Source organism: Poecilia reticulata, chromosome 7 (genome assembly GCF_904066995.2).
Source record: "Poecilia reticulata chromosome 7, P_reticulata-male-v2, whole genome shotgun sequence".
Taxonomy (NCBI): Eukaryota; Metazoa; Chordata; class Actinopteri; order Cyprinodontiformes; family Poeciliidae; genus Poecilia; species Poecilia reticulata.
In genome coordinates this window covers 16,458,645-16,478,865 of record NC_088836.1, presented here as the reverse complement: position 1 = coordinate 16,478,865, position 20,221 = coordinate 16,458,645, and the positions used below count along the sequence as shown (strand labels likewise).

Sequence of the window (20,221 nt, the reverse complement as noted above, 5' to 3'; positions counted from 1 at the left end):
AATCCATGTGAAAAGAAGAGTGTAGACAATGAGATCTTTGTCTATTTTCAGCTCAATCTCAATATGGAGTAAAAAAGAGCATTTATCAACAGACATTTACAAATTCTCATTTATATTTGTGTCTGAACTTTGACTGGGCCACTTACATGCCTGAACATTTTTTAGTTAAGCCATTCCATTGTAGCGTTGGCTGTATGTTTAGGCTTGTTGTCCTGCAGGACGGAGAACCCCTGCCTCAGTCTCAACTCCTTTACAGCCTCCAAGAGGTTCTTTCCTGTGACTTTGAGTTATTCAACTGATCCCAGCTCTAAGTAGCTTGTTTCCTTTTTTTAAGCAACAGCATCCCCACATCATGATGGGGCCGCTTGACCATGTATGTGACTGAAGGTGATGTTTGTTTTTCAAAAACTTTGCTTTTATCCAATCAGAGCGGGTTCTTCCACATGTTTATTGTGACCTCTACATGATTTGTGGCAAACTGGAAGCAGGACTACAGTTTTCTTCTCGTCACTCTGTGACTGTATAGCTAAAGCTTGTCGTGTCCACAGCTTCTTCTACCTGAGCTGCGGATATCTGCAGCTCCTCCAGAGCCACCACGGGCCTCTTCGGTGCTTCTCTTATAAATGGCGTTCTTGCCTGACCTGCCAGTTTAGCTGCAGGCCTGTCATAGCTTGGGAGGTTTGGAGTTATGTCATCATCTTTCTGTTTGAAATTATGGATCAAACAGTGATATTATTTTCCATGTTTTAAACATCTTCATGTCTTCCTCCCTGACCTGTCAGTTGTGTTTCTTGTGTCTTCACAATTCTGCTTGTTCTCTACTGTTTTTCTAGCAAACCTCTGATGATTCCACACCTCTGATGAATTTACACTGAGATTAATTTACACCCAGATGGCTTGTAGGATTGTAAAAAGCAAACAATACATTTTTTCCTACCATTTCACACAAACACCAGAGTCAATATGTAGAGAAAACTGTCAACTGCGTGAACAGTTGACAGTTGGAAAAAAAAAAAGGCATCATCCTGTTAGACAATGCACTTGTAAGCTGCATACCGACATCAGTCTGCAACCCGGAAGTTGTGATCTGACCCATTATTTTTGTGCCTGAGCAGAGTTGAACATGAGGCTGAGCAGGCGCGGTCCCCGTCTCGCATGAATCATCGGGTTTCTCCCCGGCTCGCTCAGGCCGGCTCTCTGGGTGTGGGTCACCTCAGATCCATCAACTCTATTCAGCTGTTAAAAACACAGCTGCCAGCACGCCTGTTTGGAAGGCGGCTTGCGTCTTTTCTCACCCAAAGAGCCCTCCAAAAAAGCATGTTCTCATGAAATAGGAGCAGAACACAACGATGACACTGCGGAGGGGTTTACCACGACCCCCACTTGCACATAATTATGAGAAATTTTGGAAGTAGTATTTCTGGAATCTGATAGAAGTTAATAAATTACACATGTTTTTTGCCCAGTTCGTGAAAGCCCAGCCAGATGTGGGTAAGCCACAAAAACCTCCAGTTTTAGGACATCAACAAACCCACACGACTCAAACAGCTTTAACAACAATAAATCATCTTCTAGTTTGGCGCAAAAACCTAAAACTCATAAACCTTTTACACTTTGGTGTGAATTTTGCCGTCATCATCTCTAACTTCCTCACACATTTTCTCAACTAAGACAAAAACAAAAACAAAGGAATTAGCTTTCTTCAGTGAAGAACGCACTATTTACTATCACAAGACCCATTCTGCCAGCAAGGGAAACACGCGGCTTTTGAAGCATGGGCTCTGACACTTTGCACTGATCCAAAACATCCGAGCACAGTTGGGTGAAAGTTTGAAAGAAAAGGATATTTGGTACTCACCCTCTTCTCCTCTGTGTCTTTGGAGGGTTGAAGCTGCATTATTTCTCCTGTGTTTGCACTGCTCTCTGAGGTGAGTGCTTGAGTCTCAGCATGGGTGAGACAGAAAGTGTGTGGTGCACCTTCTTCACTCATTCAGCTGGTAGTGAGTCAATGCCCGGCGCCGACAAACTCTCAGAAAACAGGGCTTAGTGCCTAGTGATGCATTCCCAGCTCTGACCTTTCCTGTTTTTGTTGTTGTTTTTTTTTTGTTTTTTTACAACATCTCTGCTTTCCTTCAAGTTGCTGCACCAGAAATCCTTCTCTTCAACACATGTCCTATCAAGTGCCTGGGTCTGTTGTTCAGCCTCCTCCTCCTCCTGTACAACTCAACTACTTCTCTCAGAGACACGCTCCAGTGTATTTTCTTTTGCTTCCCAGTTTTCTCCTCCCCTTCTGTCTCTGCATCTCCCACTCGCTCTCCTTCCCTTCATGCATTCTTCATCCAGCCAAATGCTCGGGTTAAGTTTCTAACTGTCCTTTTGCCTCGCCCCCCCCCCCCCCCGCCCCCCTTAGGTTCACATCACAGACATCATCTTTTTTTTTTCCTGATCCCCTAATTCTGGCGTAATGAAAAAAAAAGCATATGTACTCGCCACATAAAACATGTCCACGAATCTCCTAGTTTTTGTTCACACAAAATGTAGTTTAATTATCTATATTATCTGTAGTGGAGCTGGAAATTTAGCTCCTGTTGAGAAAAAGGTAATGAAGACAAACTGTGCCTATGTTCATGGTTTGAGGTACCTATATAATCAAATGTAAGTGATTCGGTCAAATGTTAGAAATCATTTTGCAACTGTACAAACTGCTTTAAAAAATATAATAAATACTTAAAGACGTATAATCAATTAAGCTTCTGGGAGCAATACTGTAGATACAATGCATAATCTTCAAATAATATCAAAATCTGCAATATGTACACATTTAAGATTAATATTTCCAGAGTCAATTGTCTCATGATTAACGAAACTTTGGTTTTGTAGTAATTTTGTAGTTTTGTTTTGGACTCAATGTCTTTTATGTTTTTTTTTTTTGTTTTTTGTTTTTTAGCCTTAGCATAGCTTTAAAAGAGTCCAGTTGGTTGTTTTGTTTTGGTAATTCGACTTCTTTTATTTGTTGTCCTCCATACCAGTTTTTCCTGTTAAACGTGTTAATGAGTTTGTTCTTCCTTTTTGTCTCGTAATCCTGCGCTCGGGTTTGGTCATCATCTTTTTAATTATTATTACTCATTCAGTACTAGCTGAAGCAGCTTAGATCCCTTTTTTATCATATCACCAATAGTTTCTGTTAAAACATACTTTTGTTTGTTTTTGTTCAGTTATATATAAAAAGTGCACAAACGTAACAGAAATGTACAAATAGCAAAAAAAAAAGAGGTTTTGCAAGCAAATACTTTAATACTTGCTTTTGAGAATTTAAATAAAGCTGATCAATTTTAGCCATTAGCTAGAAAAAAAACTGCAAGAATGAGCTAGTACCACACATGGGTGGAGAGGTAACGTAAAGGAAGAGTCTTTTGATTGCTCATTCCAAAAGCTGAAATGTTAAATGAAAATATTCAAGATTCGCACACCAGAGCTTTGAAGACAGAGTTATGCCACTGATATATCCTTTGGAGGAGTGAATGAAGTGATTTCCAGGAGATTTTTCTTCCTCAGTCAAATCTCTGTGACTATTTTGCCTTAAAACTCCAGTATTTTATCGCTCTGCTTTAGGAGCCCGACATGAGTGGAGGGTTTTCAGACCTAAAGTGAAATAGTGCGTGTCTACATCAGGACAACCTAGAGCTACATTAAAAGTCAGCCTCATCACTGTCTACAGGCACATTGAGTGAGACAAGCAGCTAGAGGACAAATCCCATTAGAGGACAATTAAGGCTGTATTGGGCTTTAGGAAATGCCATTCCTCTGCTCGGCTATGAGGCTAATAACCGTCAGTGTGGAGTGGAGTCCCATTATAGCTGCACAAACTCAGCACAGATCAAATATTTAAAAAAGACTGACAGAAGTACCAGCTATTAGATGAATGGGGAACAATTCGCTCTGCTAAACCGCAACCTCTTCATTAAAAATATCTTTGGATCTAAAATTGCGCATGTGCTGCTGCAGAGGAGCATCTAGAAGTTGTATAAGAATCCTGCAGATACTCTCCTATGCTAATCTTGCTGTAGAAATGCACTCATCTGCAGAATACACAAATATAAAACGTCTTGGAATGCCAAGGGCTACAACTTCCTCCGCAGCAAAGCATCAGTAGTTTCCTTTTTTTGTCGGCTTTCTTCTCACAAAGCGCCTGGTAAATGCAAAATTACCGTAAGATCAGCTTCAGGCAATTAACTGTGTTCAGCTAAACATTCAAACCAAACGTGTTTAAGTCATACTCTGTAGTATTGTACTGTAATTTTGGAAACAATGTACAAGCCGCCAGAAGATGGGTAGAGTACACAAGAATAGAACAACTTCAACATATTTTTACTCATGTAAAAATACTTAGCATAAATGCTCCTCAAGGACTAAGTAATTGATCAAAACAAATTTCATTAATATAAAACCTTTGTAATAGTAGTACTGTATACAGTCTAAGAATAGGACAAGGTACTTCGGAGGATTATATACAAGTATTTACTCTTTGATTTCCAAATGTCTCAGAAGACTCAGCAGATATAAAATAATATTAGAACAACAAAGCTTGTGTATTTACAAGAAGGCTCACTTTACCATTAGCTTGAAGTGTCTCTACATCTCATGGGATTGTGGTTAAATAATGTTTGCTCAAGTAAGAGTAGCGATACTTTGTATTACTCAAGTCAAAGTAAAAAGCTTGGTACTGTGAAACTACTCCTGAAAGTACATTTTCCCAAATGTACTTTCATTTACATTCAAGTAAATGTGAATGAGTAATGTAAACTAAAAACTACTCATGTGTTTTCTGTGAAATGAATGACAAAGTCCTGTGTTAGAAAGTCTGTCATACTATAAGGTCAGAGTGTCCTCCAACCCTTCCTTATGGCTCCCTCTCCTGGCCGCAGACCTGAAAAACACCTCTGCTGCTGCCTCTCAGCTGTCAGCTGCAACAGCTATTAACATCCGTTGAATCCCTGTGGACCTTCAGACGTACTTAACTCACAGAAGATGAGGATGGGGAGCAGAAAGACGGAACAAAAGGCTCAACTAAAGGGAGAGAGAGAAAGAAGGACCCAGAGGGAGTAAGTCAGAGTAAAGAAAGAGGGATTAAACGGCTCCGCTAACAGGAACGAGAGGGCAGAAGAAGTGCTTGCATAATTCCAGTGTCTCCATAAATTCACATCTGCTGCTGCACAGAGGGCCGTGTGACTTAGCTCAGCTTGGCAGTGAACATGCTTCCATTTCTTTTATTGCCCACCCAGGACTATTAAAATGACTTTATTATTAAAGCATGTCGAATAATGCGCAGAATGTATCTCGGCATTGCCATGAATGTTTAAAGCGCACGCTGATATTCTGTCAGAGGGCGCTGCTGTGTTTCCCCCTTTTGCAATCTGCAGCCAAATATCCCAGATGACACACGGGGACATGGCCCAGGAATGATTTTACACATTGCTGACAAGAAAGCTGTTGACATTGTTCGCTGGAGCCTAAAGGAGCAGACACTCCACATTATGCTGAGCTGGTGAGATGCTGAATGTCTCTGCGGCCTTCTCAGACTGATGCTAGTTAGAGCCAGAGGGAAGAGGGAGCGGGAAGATCCCTCTCTGCTCACTCGGGGTGCACACCACTTCAAACAAACTGCTGGGTTTGAAGTGCGCAGCTATAAGGATGACCTCAGAGCTCCTCTTTAATTATTGGGCTTTGATTTTAGCAGCAAGGCGAAGTGTTTGCACATAAGGTATTAGTGAGTTGGGAAAGTCCTGCTAAGACACAACCCTATTAAGACTGCGTATCCACTTTCACGTAATAAAATATAACTACTGAAAAACGTATTTCTGATTCCAAAACATGCATCTGCAGCTGTGTGGTGCAGCTATATAGTCCCATGTAATTGTGATGAAATTGGTTCATGTTCTGCTTGTAGCGGATAACTGAAAAGCCTGCAGCATGTCGTGTTGTCTGGATCCGTGTCGGCTCTTACGGTGTTGAAGTTGTGGAAGAGACTCATGCTGTGTGGAGGAGGTGGGCTTTCCATAGGAAACTGTAGGAAGGGCTTCATGTCCAGGTGGGGCTGGATGACCGTGGGGGTCCGCAGGAACGTCGGCACTGCTGCCCCAGCCCGATTAATGCCTCCTGAACAATAAAACAAGGACAAACACACACAAAACCATAATTATATGTTTATGTTCCAATTTGTGTGAAAGAAAAAATGTCCTGCTGCTTTTATGCTGCCTGATATTTTGTAAAATTACTGTACATGTATAGAAATTAAGGTGAGAGACAGAAAATCGGTTAAAGATGAAGCTCTTCCGGCATATTCTGTGCAGTTTTTTTTTCTTTCTGTAAAATGAAACTACATTCAGATTGGCATATTCATCTTTATTTGGTCAGTTTACATTTATACCTTTTAAACCAGATATTAACACACTGTATTTAAAGTTTGTTGGTTTGTAAACTTCCTCCGTTTTCCTTTAACAACTGGCCACACAATACATGTCACCAAAATTAAGGTTTTGACTCTGGATCCAATTAATACACACATTTCCCACCAAAAAAATCCAGATTGCAGCTTCTCCTATTCTGGCTAATGACCATTCAGTCAGAAACTTGAAAATCCAAACTTTTTCTGGTCCATTAACACGTCATAGTTAAGCAGTCAAAGGTTGCACTGACAACAACACTACTCTTTAGTGTGGAAGTTGTTCTTGAGTGAAGTATTGAATGTTGTTTTTTCCTTTGTTTAAAATGAGTATTTCCATTTTAAAGCTACTTGTTTCTCTCACACATGATGTGACTTTGTGTCTGCCCAGAATATAAATAATATTTAAAAAAAACTTTTAGCAGAAATGGTAAGAATGACTGGATTATGGTATCAAATGGAAATCAAATGTTCATATCAAAATCTCAAATCAGCATCGAATCCCCTTTCAATCCATCTGTCTATTGACTAGACTTCCTGACTGTGCAGGGTGGAACTTATGTCTATTTCCAGCAGTCAATGCGCAAGTGGCAAGGAACATCCTGGACGGGTTACCAGTCCATCACAGGGCAATACAGGGACACACAGGACAAACAGCCAAACAGGTACACACTAGACTAACCAGATGATCTAACAGATATATATAGGAAGGCAGATATACACAGGAAGAACATGCAATCTCCTTGAAATCCAGGACATTTCTGCTGTAAAGCAACAGTGCTATCAAGAGTGACTGGAGGATGTTTTGTACAAAACAAATCTCTTTGTGTGAGTGACGCAATCAATCAATCACATGCACATCAACCACAAAGCTTCTTTGTGTGGGGATTTCAGTAATGCACCATAGTGCCAGGTTATCTTCTCCCTTATCCTGGGAGATATCTGCAGCTTGATCATTATGAGTTTCATCTCAGCACAAGCTGCTTTATGCATCAACAAAAGCTGTGTCTTTTGCAGCCTAGATGTGTCAAGTCACAGTATGGTAGATGTGATTTGTGCACTCTTGAAGAGTTCAGGCTGCTCCTTAGAGAAAGAGTGAGAAAGTGGGAGGGGCTCAGAGTAGAGCCGTAGCTTCTCCACATCAAGAGGAGCAGGAGAAGCGGTTTTGGCAATGTTTGGGTGGGTGGATGGATGGATGGATGGATGGATGGATGGATGGATGGATGGATGGATGGATGGATGGATGGATGGATGGATGGATGGATGGATGGATGGATGGATGGATGGATGGATGGATGGATGGATGGATGGAAAAAGAGTGTAGATTAACAGAGAGAAAACCGACAAACTGAATTAAGCTGATATCTAACTCTACAGATGACCTCTTACAGAAACTCAGCTCCATTTTCTCACCAGTGTTCCCATTTTCCTTCTGATTTACTTTTGCCCCTCTCCCCTTCTTTAACCTCTGTCAAGGACGATAGTGATGGGCTCCACATAGCAAAACTCAGCCTCAGCACGCTCTTAGATTAAGCCTCTTAATATCCGCAACTGGATTTCTGTGGCCTTTAAATTCCTCTGAGACTTAAAGCTTTGCTGCAGTCCTTTTTGGGATCGCTCTAAACTACTCATCTGCTCGGTTACTAGCTCTCCTCTAGCTGCATTTCTAACCACAATGCATTTCCCTCCGCTGCCTTCCCAGTTTCCACTGGGTAAGGTGGGAATTATTTGACACCTCTGAGCTTTTTTTTCCCAAGGCAACCATCAACCAAAATCAATCAGAGAACACAACCTGATTGCTGCATTGGCAAATACGAAGTTACCAGATGGAGACTCGAAATGTTGGATTAGCGAGTGTAAGGAAAAGACGGAGAGATTAAATGTTGAACGAGGTGATAACGCTGCCTCAGCTGAAGCTCGTCTGCCTTCTGCTGAACATCTGTAGGCCTGCAGGTGTGGAGGACTGAGTCATGAAGCATGAAAGAGTCCTTCACAAAGCAAGCAATCAGTCTTCACAAGAAAACACGGGTATCGATGGATAAAACCAGATCCCAAACATCAATAAGACAACATCGGTCTCTGATACGCATTCAACTGCCTTCAGCAAGACCCTCCTAAAGACCCTCACTGGAGATTTTAGACTTAGCAACAATAAACTCTACTACAATATAAAAGACACTCTGCACCTTTATGTTTTTAGGACTTGTGCCTGTTGGTAACTTCCAGCTTGTCTCTTTTAGCCTTTCATCACTATGATACAGAACTGCTAGCGTTTATCTTTTGCTCATTCCACCCTTCAGTTTTATGAAGAGTGCAAACATACAGTTTCGGGACTTTAAAGCCTGTAACACTCGCTGGGCATGATGCGGACAGAAAGGCGATGCTCCTGCTGCTCTGTCCTCCAAAACCTCCTCGGTGAGTGGTGACAGCAGCGCGCTCTCTGAGGTCGTGCCACTAAAAACAAGGCTAATATCGCACTGCTAGAATGCATTAATCAGGACACACTGTCGTGCCTTGACACATGGCCTGCATTTGCCTCCTGGCAGAAGCGGGTTGGGGCGGTTAGTGCTCTGCTTGAAGAGCAGCAACACTTTGTTCGCTGAATTTGCACAAGCGGTGATGTTTGCAGCTCCCCTGTGAGTCTGCGCTTGAGCACGGAGGCTGCTACTGGCAGCGGGTCAGGCCGTGTCTGGCAGGCGGACAGAGAGACGGGATGACTGGAGGACACAATGTGTCTCTACAGCAGCGGCGGGAGGAAGGGGAATCTGAGGATCTGGCTGAGGAAGCGGGACCAGACGTGAGCGAGACACGCAGACGTTCTCCGGGCAAAGACAGAGATTGTCCCATCAGGGACAAATGTGATTTGTGGATGTGCGCGTGTTTGTCAGTTAGATAAATCATACTTGGGCTACAGTGTATAATTACCCCATTAATTTAATCTCTCTTAAGGGATCTTCTTACGCTGTAAATCAAACAAATAGCTTTATAGAGTGGGTGATAGACTCTGGGGTGAGCGAAGAGCTTTTCTACGTCATTTGTGATATACGTTGGTACGTGTACGTGTGTTAAAGTGAGAAGTACCAAAGGGAAACTTTATGACAGCGGAGAAAACAGGCATATGGGATAATAGACCACAAAGACCTTTTATTTGATGTTTTTTTTTTTTTTTTTTTTTTTTTGCTGCACACTGAAGAATTGGGAGCGCAGGTGAAACACATTAGGATTTACTGACTGAACTCAAACTTTTATAATCTTTTAAAAGCTAATTACATTGAACTCCAGCTGCACACAAACAAATTCTCTCCAAGAACATTGGAAGGATTATTTACACCAATACTTTGCATGTGTGTGATTAATACTGGACATTTATTAAGTTCACCATCTTCCTTTGATCTTGTAGTACATAACGCAATACTTCGGTATAAAAAAACTGTGATATCATAATCATTATAGCAAGAATAAGTACTTTTGGCAGCAGAGAAATGTGTCGGCTCTTAATATAAAATTAAACCTGGGATATCCATAATGCATGAAATGCATTGTGAATAAAAGATAGTGGTGCTTTGAACTTGATGATGTGATGCACCAAAATCACCACTTCATGCTGGACCTCAAGCAACACGGTCCCTACCTCTCCACTCCCACTCCTGACTTCCAAATGAAATGAGAAAACAAGATTCACCTTAATCTGAAGAGGACTTCAGACCACAAAGCAAACGTTGCTTTGTGGTTTGAATGTTGCCTTGTTCTCTTCAGCCCTAGCTACAGCTGATGTTCTTTCTGGTTCGGAGTGACTGGACACTTTAATCTATAAAGTTATATGTATTGAGTCTTGAAATTAGCACCTAAAGACATCTGCAAACACTTCCTATTTCAAGCTGCTTGTTCTCTTCCCTGCAGGCTCTGTTTGTGGCGCTGTGACAAAAACGCTTTTGGAAGACCAACAGTGGCTTATGATGGTAGAAAGAGATTTCTGCTGGAGCCGATACATGCTGTAGTTTAAGCTGTTCCCATGTTAACTTTGCTCTGCTGCGATACAAAAAGTATACATAAATTCATGTTTTCAATTGAATCTAAATTGGAGGATATTATTATCTTGTCTCAAACATGATCAAGTTTATGTTTGAGTTCACACTTGTTTGAGTCTTCTACTTGTAGACCGTCAGAAATTATTTGGATTTACATCTATTGTTTGATACTGATAGCTTACATGTGAATAGAAGCGAATGAGACAAACATGTTGACAATGTCATCAAGTGTACAAGTGAAAAAGACAAATCTGCCACATGTAGGTATAAGAAAGTAGGAAAAAAATAGAGACAAAAACTGTTTTGGTACAGATCGCATAGTGGAAAATAAAAGAACAGAACGCAGCACATTTTATTACATAATCCTGTTAAAAAAATGTCTATCTGTCTGGGCTGACCACTGACCACTCTCCTTACTCATCTTTGTGTATGTGTAGGAACATACTTATGCACAGATTTATAGGCTGTTTCAATGAGACACAACTTATTCCTTTGATTTTTTCTTCTTGAATATTTGGGTCGTCAACATCATCTATCCAGATAGGCTCAAACTTCTATGTCTACCCCATGTGTTGAGTAGGCATTTCCTCCCTTTGGAGTTCAGAATATTTTTTTTATGCAGCACCAGCTGGTGAAGCTGGGAATGTTTGTTACAGCTTGTCAATGGAGTCAAAATAAAGAAAAGGCATTCTGAAACTTTAAAATCTGAATCAAAACAAGTGCTCTTGATTCAAATTGGACTCTGGTTGGTTCTACCTTTGTGTCTCATTCGGCCTTTATATGAAACACACACTGCATCTCAAGTGCAAAATTGTACAATGTTGCACTGACAATATAGATTTAGGAGAGATAGCTCTACAACAAGTGATATAATTTATCTTGGCTGAACACAGGTTAGTCCAAGGTTGAAGAATTTATACTCACACTGAGTTCTTAGCTTTCTGATACAAGTCATTTTCTTTATATGTGTTATTTGACATGATTTCACATGCATCTAAATAAACAGTTGATGATCACAAGCAGTGCATATTATGATAGTTTTAGAAACACACTGTGTGAAAGAAAGAACACATGAGCTCTATCCAATGTTATGATGAAGCTCTTGTGCAAAAGTCTAGTCAGAGGAGCGATCTGTACAAAAATTGTTGTTCGTAAATTGCCTCAAGATTACGTTTGCTGTGAATTTGTGCTATATAAACAAACTGAGCTGAACTGAATTGAGTTAATTCACGTATTAGGTAACAAAATGATGTAAGTACAGTATGCAGTTAAACACTTTTTTTTTTGTACAGTGCTGCTGAAATATTGCTAAGGGCACAGCTCTACTTGGAAGAAGCACCAATGAGGGTTTTCGTTGTGGAGCTGCAAGACAGAAACAAACAAACAGAACAAAAAAAAAAGCTGTTTACAGAATCTAGGCTAAGAAAACCTTTTCGTGTCTTTAGATTATCTAACAGCCTGTGTGGGTTGCGCCAGAATGTGTTCAGGCAGTTTTTTTCCCATGGGCACTGGGTGCATTCAGGAGAAAACAATGGGAGCTGGGTAGCTAGCACCAGTCAGACTGGGCAGCCACAGATGTGCCAGGGTTATTGGCGGCGAGAGCAGAGAGAATGAGATGACTGCCAACTTGTATTTCTGCAAGTCTGTGATGCAGGCACCTGTTCGCCACATGTTATGTAAGGGGAAAAAAAGGACTCATCATTAGATGCTGATTTGTTTGAGACTGGCATATTTCCAACATCTGATAATCACTTATTAGGATTAACCTAATTAAACTATGTCTAATGAATTTGGCGCTATGCTTCTTGAAATTTTGCAGCAGGCTTTATGTTTACTGATTTACGGCGTGCCATTCATAATTTATTTGATCAACCGAAGGTTTTTAGCGCATTGGGGATTCGGAATAATTGCTGCCTCTAAATCCTGAGAAAACCTGCCTTGGGCTTATGTATACATTATTGAGAGAACTCTGAGTCAGTGAAATGATTTAAAGAGGCCAGGAGGCAGAACAGGGAGAACCTCTCAGAATAATCCAACCATTGCTTCTCATCAAACCTCCTTTTCCCCTCATGCACAGAGACTCGTACATCACTGACATTTCCTGTCTCCTTTTAATGGTTTAGGATGTTTTCTGCCTGTATTAACTTCAAGTGTCTAACCTATGTACACTGCCAGGTAGAAAAAGAACATTTTCACTTAAAACAAGTTTCTTCATTTGAACTATATTTTTAATGTCCAGCGTCAAAAGTATTCTTAACCCTTTAAAAATTTATTTCTCTCACGTTGTGCCATGTAACAGTCAAACTTCATTGGTAAAGTAACAGTGGAAAGAAAATGATATGAGGTTTTAATGCTTCATTTTTCTGTCATTTTTACAAAGACAAAATGTGGTGTGGATTTGTTTTCAGCTCCTCTCTGTTAACACTTAACACAACCACTTCTCGGAATGATCAGAAGGGTCTTTTGGGGCATGCCTCTACCAACTTTGCACATCCTGAGACTGATTTTTTTTCCTTTTTTCTTAAAACGAAAAAATCTCAGTTTGTCAGACAGAGAGCAAACACAGTCTTCAAGTCTTTGCACTGGGTTGCTGTCCTGCTTAAACCTGAACCTCCGTCCCAGTCTCACATCATTTGGGGGTTAGGACAAGATGATTTGTCAGATTTTAACTTAGCGTAGCCCTAACCATTGGCATATGTTTTCAAACCAAACTATACTTTAAACTTAATAACTTCCTTCCGTAAAACCGTGCTCTGTGTTTATTTCTCTTCTTGGTGGTGTTTGTTTGCTAAGGTTTTCCAGTAAAACAACAGTGCCTTCACAGAACAGCTGGATTTATAAGGAGATTAAATCACACGCAAGTGGAAACCATTTACTGATTGACTGACTTCTGTTGTTGCATTAGACTTTATGGGACTGAAAACATATATATATATATAATTAGTTTCAAATATGCATTGTCTGAACAGGTTAGAGTGACAAGAGGACCCAAAACAGCTCGTTTTGAAAGGAACTAAAAACATTTAATAAACATGTTTATATAGCCTATAGACCCATCTTAAATCCAATTAAGCTGCTGCTGGCCAACATTTACACTTGCACATGGCTGCAAACCAATGTGTATTTATACAACCATGCATCTTTGAAAAGCAGAAGAATAGCCTTGTGCTCAACCAACAAGAATGCAGCAAGTGGTTTCTGGACGATAAGTGAACAACAAAACACTTAACAGTCATTGAACCAAACATAGAGCGGTAAAACCAGCTGAATAAACGCACTGGAGATCCGCTTGGGTTAGCAGGTGATGGCCTGGGTTTCGCTGGAGTTGCTAGCTGAAGGGAAGTGCCTGGTGATTTGTGACGTTACATTCCAGAGATTTTTAAAACAGGTCATTTTCAAGACACCAGATAAACTTTATTGGCAGAAATAAGCTGGGTTTCTGCCAATAAAAATCTAGGATATCCATAATGCATAAAATGCATTGCGGATATCTCCACAATACAGCCAATACATGCTGTAGTTTAAGCTGGTCTTTGTAAGCGCTTGTGCTGTTTTGAAAAGCACTAGAAACCCAAAATGGAAGTACAAAACAGTTTTTTTTTATCTAGTGTGAATAGAAGTACATTAATTATCTATATTCCTATCTCTTTATTCTCTCCATTTCGTTACTAAAAGATTTTCTTCCTTTACTTTGTCATGATGAGCTCTGAGTGAATCTGTGCTGTACACACCTGTGACCATGCTCAGAGGATGAGCCAATTGCTTTTGTTTGTGGAGGTAGGATGATAAGCCTGGACCAAAAACAGAGGTAGAGAGAATATATCAGCCTTTTCCAATCGGGTCTCTTCCTTGGTTGAGGTCTTGAAGTTCTCCAAGTCATCTCATCAAGAGCAATTAGCTGTTTCAAAGGTTTTACACATTTCGCTGTTTCCACTTTAGAAAATAGCGCTGATTTACAAAAACTGGCATGTGTTTAATTAGATCTCTTTCAATGAATGGTTACGAGCTTCAGAAGTCTCCCAGGCTTTATCATTAACTTGTAACTCTGGCTTTAATCGACTACTTTACAATGCATACTTTAATTCTGACCATATGGCACCCAAACCGTTGGCACCCTGAATAACAAATCTGTGGCGTCAAATGTGTGTGTCAACATCTCCATGTTGACACACAGTTTCCCAAACTGCTTCAATAAATGAATAATGATAGTCAGGTTTTCAGCTCACACGAGGCAGCCTATGCCAATAAAGGTAAGTGTGAATGCAACAACGCACAAACATATTATGTACAAACTGTAAAATATATATAGATATATATAAAATCTGAGCGAAAATAACCACCAGAGTGTGCTGCAGAGAGCCCTGAAGATTTAGCCCCAATATTAACTGGAAAATTGTATCAAGCTTTATCTCCCTTAAATCTATCTTTAATCACTTTATGAAAATTTTAATCTTCCTATGAATGTTAATACATGCGTACGAGTTAAACGGAGGGAGATAAAAATCTGTTTGAACTCCTGGCGTGATGCTGGGCTTCAACAGCAGACTTCTGCAGGGCAAAGCTAAAACTTGTTTCATTGCTGCAAATGAGTGGCTTCTGCATTTGCATTTTGAACACTTAAGGAGTGTGCATCTCTGTCTCTTTAGACATACTCGAGTCTGAGTTTAAAGTCTGAAAGGGTTATGAGAGCTCAGTTTCCGTGAAGGGAAAGAAAGTTTGAGAAATACATTTCCAACAAAGGAACCATTTCTTCCTTGAAGTTTGCAAAATGTGGTTTAGAAATCTTTTCATTTTCAATGAAAATGTTGCAGCATATAAATAACATTTTGAACATGTTAACATTTTTTATATTTAAAATTAAGATATTATACGTAACCAGGCGACTGGATTTACAGCGGAGGTGAAGGTTGAGGAAGTGTAAGGTGGAAACGGCGACAGTTTAGTCATCAAGAACAAACCACAGGTACATTTGTAGCCTTAAATAGACTCAGCTATGAAGGACCAAACCACCTTCAATTCTCAGGGGACTTCACCGATTTACAATTTCCTTACAGCATAAGCACTATTATGAAACACCACAAACAACCCCCCCCCCATCCCCCATCCCTACTCTTTTCCCTGGCCTCTCCCAGAACCTAAAAATGGTGTCTGGACCCCTGGGGACATATTTGTCCAAACATCCTGGACAGGACATAGAAAACACAGGTGAGTCACCCCATCTTAGCGCGTCCACACTTTACAGATTCTACTCAAACATTAGCTGAAGTTCTACTAACCAGTAGCTCTTTGCTCTGAGTAACAATTATGCTCCCTTCACACAGGCAACCTTCTCACTTCTCAATGAGGAGCAGCTGTGCCGAACCCAGAACAAAAGGCTACATGCCAGTTATGAAAATACTCAACACATATTCAATAGATGATTAAAACATCTTGTGTGCAAATGGTTATTGATGTGCAAATCTATGCTTAAAGTGCAGTGCTAAATAAAGTGCTAGTTTTATTAGAGTGCAAAAGGCGCTCTTAAAGTGCCACACAAGTTCCTCAAGTAAAAATAATCCCAGTAATGAAGACCTCCTCATTGCACTAACATTAAATTCTCATCAGATATTTATAACAACCCAAATCGACTGAGACAGTGCATAGAAGATGAAAAAATAGATGCATTAAGTGAAACAAAAGGGAATGGCAAAGTTATAAAGTAATAAACTCATAAACAAGATGAGGTTCAGAAAGCCATGGACAGCTGTCTGTCTAATGACGTTCTGTCTCTTATTGTTCAAATGAATATCAGCTAGTTTAGATCTTACTGATGGTCTATAAAAGGGTTCTCATGACAAAATTATTTCACAGGAAGCATTTAATGATGGGCAAAAGCAAATTGCTCTCAAGACCTTATTCCAAAACACACTGATGACATTGACTATAGATGTATAGTTAAGCATCTGAATTTTCCATTTAGCACCATGAAGATGGAGAACCAGAAGGAACATAATCTCAGAAGGTACAATTTTTCCATGATATTTAGGAAATGTAACTGCAATGGCCTCTTTTTAAGCATTTATTGCACAAGACCCCACTGCTGAAGAAAAAAACAGTTTAAAGCCGAGAAAATACTATATTACATAGATCCAAACAGAACTTCTGGATGTTGTGAATACCATGTTTGGAAGAGGAGTCATCCCCTAAAAGAATGCCATCAGTAGTGTTTGGAAGTGGAAGTATCATGGTTTAGGACTGTTTTTCAGAAGAAGGAACAGTTGAAAGAACCTGTAGCGGAACCAGTGTGGATGTTTCATCAAGACAGAACCACAACACGTAGCCAAAGAAACTTTTTAGGGAAGTTTTATGGTTTTCAGAGAGAAAAAAAATAAACCTGTTTCAATGTCAGTTACTTGACTTTAATCAAATTGAAATTCTATGACGAGGCGACCAGAACCTTCAAGACTTTAGGACAGTTTGTCAAAAGTTTCTTGCATGTTCGACATTCTGAGCAGATCTAATGTAGAGAGGCAGACTGTCCCAGATAATAGGGCTAGCTATGCATAATCCCCCGTGCTTTTTAATTTTGACTTGGGAATGACACTGAATATTTAGTTATTTGACCTTGGGTTTCTTAATGGGCAATGGATATGTAAAAGGTCATGGGGTGGTTAAAGGCATCCAATTGCAGTAGAACAGCATTGACATGTTCTATGCTTATTTTCTCAGCTGTAGTTCCCTTTATACTGCATTATACTGCAGCCTGACCACAAGCTAAAACTTGCATGTGCTCCACGGGTTGAATAAAGGACAACAGCACAACGGTAAACAAAGTTAAAACAGCTTTCAACAAGCGAAAATGGAGATAATCCATGGTTCATTTGCCTTGTTTACATTTTTGGGGGAAAGTGAAAACAAATTCAAGTCAATCTCTGTCTTCAGAACAGCCAGGAACCCACCAGAAACAATGATTATTTTTGTTTGCACTCTAATCATGGAAGTTTCTTTGTGTTAAAACCTTTGCTGAATTTGATTTACTTCAAGACCGCAAAACATCTATTTTCCACTGGAAGCAGCCACATTCATCTTTGCGTTAATCTGCTTTTTTTAATCAAACAGATTAAATGTTTCCTTCCCTCCCAAAAGGAGAACGTTGTGTCTAATGACAGACTAGATGTGGCGGTAATGACACCCTAGTAAGATAATATGACAGTAGCAGGCCCTGAAAAGCCCCCCCCAAAGGTTGTACCTTGATCTCTCCTAAGTAGCTGCATCAAGGCTGGGAGGATTTAATTATCTGTCTGTTTCGTCAGTCGACACACAGGGGGATGACTGGGTATTCCACAAAAGATAGAGAGAAGAAAGATGAGCCACAGGGCCGGGGGGAGGCATAATGCAAAAATAATGGAATGGAATGTGCTAAACAGAGATGTCTTTACTCCCCTTTGCCTTCCTCTGCAATCCAACCATTTACACCGACCTTAAAATACACGCAAGCACTAAGGCGCATGGTTGTATAATAGAAGCAAGTAAACATTTCTTTAGTCCTTCGAACAAGTCTCCTGCTGCTCCTAAATGAGCAAGTGAATCTTTGTTTCTAATGGAGTCATCGTTGTCTCCTGGTGGCCTGGCGTTCATTCACAAAAGTTTCTGACTAATCTACACTAACGGTCCACTTTATCAGGCACACCCCACCAGGTTTGACCCCTGTTCACTTTCTGAGATTCAACAGGGAGTCGAAAATATTCCTCAGAGACTTTGGGTCCATAATAGCAAAAGAACGTGACGATTCAGATTTTAGCTGCATGCTCCTGTTCCAGCACATCCGAAAGTTTTCCAAGTCGGTTTGAGTCCCGGTGACAGGGAAAGCTGCTGGATTACTGCCGTGTTTAAAAGTCTGAGGTGATTTGAGTTTTGTGACATGGTGCAATATCCTACTGCAAATAACCATGAGAAGATGATGGCGCTGTGGTCACAAACTGATGAGTCGTCAGCCACAATGCTCCACTGTGGCTGAAGGGTTTAAGCAATGCTCAGCTGGCGTTAAGAGCGGACACACAAACACCTTCACATCCTCATCACCAGCAGGAAACATCGCTAAGAGGCAGAATGGATAGGCCAGTATAATTCAAATCTTATTGGAATTTCTATTCAAATTGAATCAATCAAATTTATATTGAGCCCAAAGCATTTAAAGTCAGTAACGCCAAAACATTTTGCCGTAAAAAGCCAAGTAAGTGTGAGGTCTGTTTGACTTTCTGCGTACACACACTCGTGTGTGTGTGCATGTGTGTGTGTTCTGTGAGGTGACAGTAAGTGTTTACGGTGTTTTGAGGTCAATAATGACAGATAAATAGCTGCCAGGGTTAATGGTAGGGGACAGCCAGGGATAATGAGAACACAGAGGGAGCAGGGCTGAACTTCTCAACATGAACAGACACTGCAGACAAGGCATGCATGGCTGAGAACGTGCTAACACAGGGAGCATCACAATGAGCACATCAGACCTTTAAAATTACACGCAGTGTCCTCTATACTGTAAAAACAATACAGTATGTACCATTGACAGTGCAGACAGTTGAGACTTTATCTAACCTAAATATTTATGAAATATAAGTCTAAAAATAACACCTATAGCCACAGTAAAAAGAAACTACACTTGAGTTTTAGCATAGATATTATATAGTTTATAACAGGTTATTTAAATATAACTTCAAGTGTGCAAAACCACAACGTATCTGGGTTTATGCATCTCTTGTTGTCTAGAAAAATGTAATTAAAACGAGGTTTCCATGACCTTGCTGGGTTTTTAATTTGCCAGTTAACTTTCAAAGTACAATATGTGAGTGTATCTCTGAGTTAAGACTTAGCAAAGAGTTTGATCTGAGAATTTGTGATGGCAAATGCCTGATCTTAAAAGAATAAGATTAGTACCTGTTACGGCCAGTGGCCTTGTACGTTTTATTTTTCTCTTCCTTTTCTGTATATCTGCAGCTTAATTGATTCCACTGGGAACTGGATGTAGCCCTCATCCTCCCCGAGGTCCACAGCAGAGCTGATTGGCTCACCAATTGTCAGCTCCACCAATCTGTAATGAGGCCTCCCTTTTCAAACCCAAGACTTCCTGGGAGAAGGTGCGGCTGGTTCTTTGTTGAGACAGCTTGTCACTTTGTTGGGTGTTTGCTGACAGTTGTAAAATTGCTTTGTCTTTCTGATAGCTTTTGTAAACTTTGACAGCTTTTGTAACCTGCTTTTGTCCCTGTGGGGGATTTTGGTATTTCTGCTACAGATTTGTAGTTTGTTTTGTTTAATTTTGTTTAACCATTTTTGTTTGGTTAAGTTATTTGGTACAACAGTGATTGCTTTGTGGACTTTGTTTTATTTAATACTTTTTGTTGTAAGCTCCTACCTTTTGATTATTGTTGATTTTTACCCTTTTATTTTGTTAGACCCAAACAATAAACCCAAACTGTTAAACCTTTAACATCTAGGTTTCTTTAATGTTACTTCTCCTTCCCCCTGACTGGGTTGGGTTGTAACAGTACCCAACACACACACACACACAAAAAATACAATAAAATAAAATAAAATAAATCCTGGTCAGGACATAAAACTTTACATCAACTTTTAAATACATTGTTTTGATTTCAAACCCAGCCGTTATATTTATGTTTTGGCGCATAACATGAAAGGTAGATGCTTGAGGGATTCTCTGTCACAAAGCCAAACAGCCTTGATCGTCTCATCACTCTAAGGTGAAATTATATGCATG

General features: G+C 40.1%; 1 protein-coding gene across 3 annotated transcripts in view; it reads right to left on the bottom strand.

Moving 5' to 3' along the window:
- Nucleotides 1-20,221, bottom strand: part of znf385a (zinc finger protein 385A) — an 83,905-nt gene that overhangs the window by 27,710 nt on the left and 35,974 nt on the right. For 2 of the 3 annotated variants that reach the window (XM_008413642.3, XM_008413643.3), the window contains exon 2: nt 6,005-6,156. In XM_008413642.3, the coding sequence (XP_008411864.2) occupies nt 6,005-6,156 (152 nt within the window). Of the gene's footprint in view, nt 1-1,858; nt 2,364-6,004; nt 6,157-20,221 lie in introns of those variants that run through there. The other variant, XM_008413644.3, reaches the window with a different exon arrangement.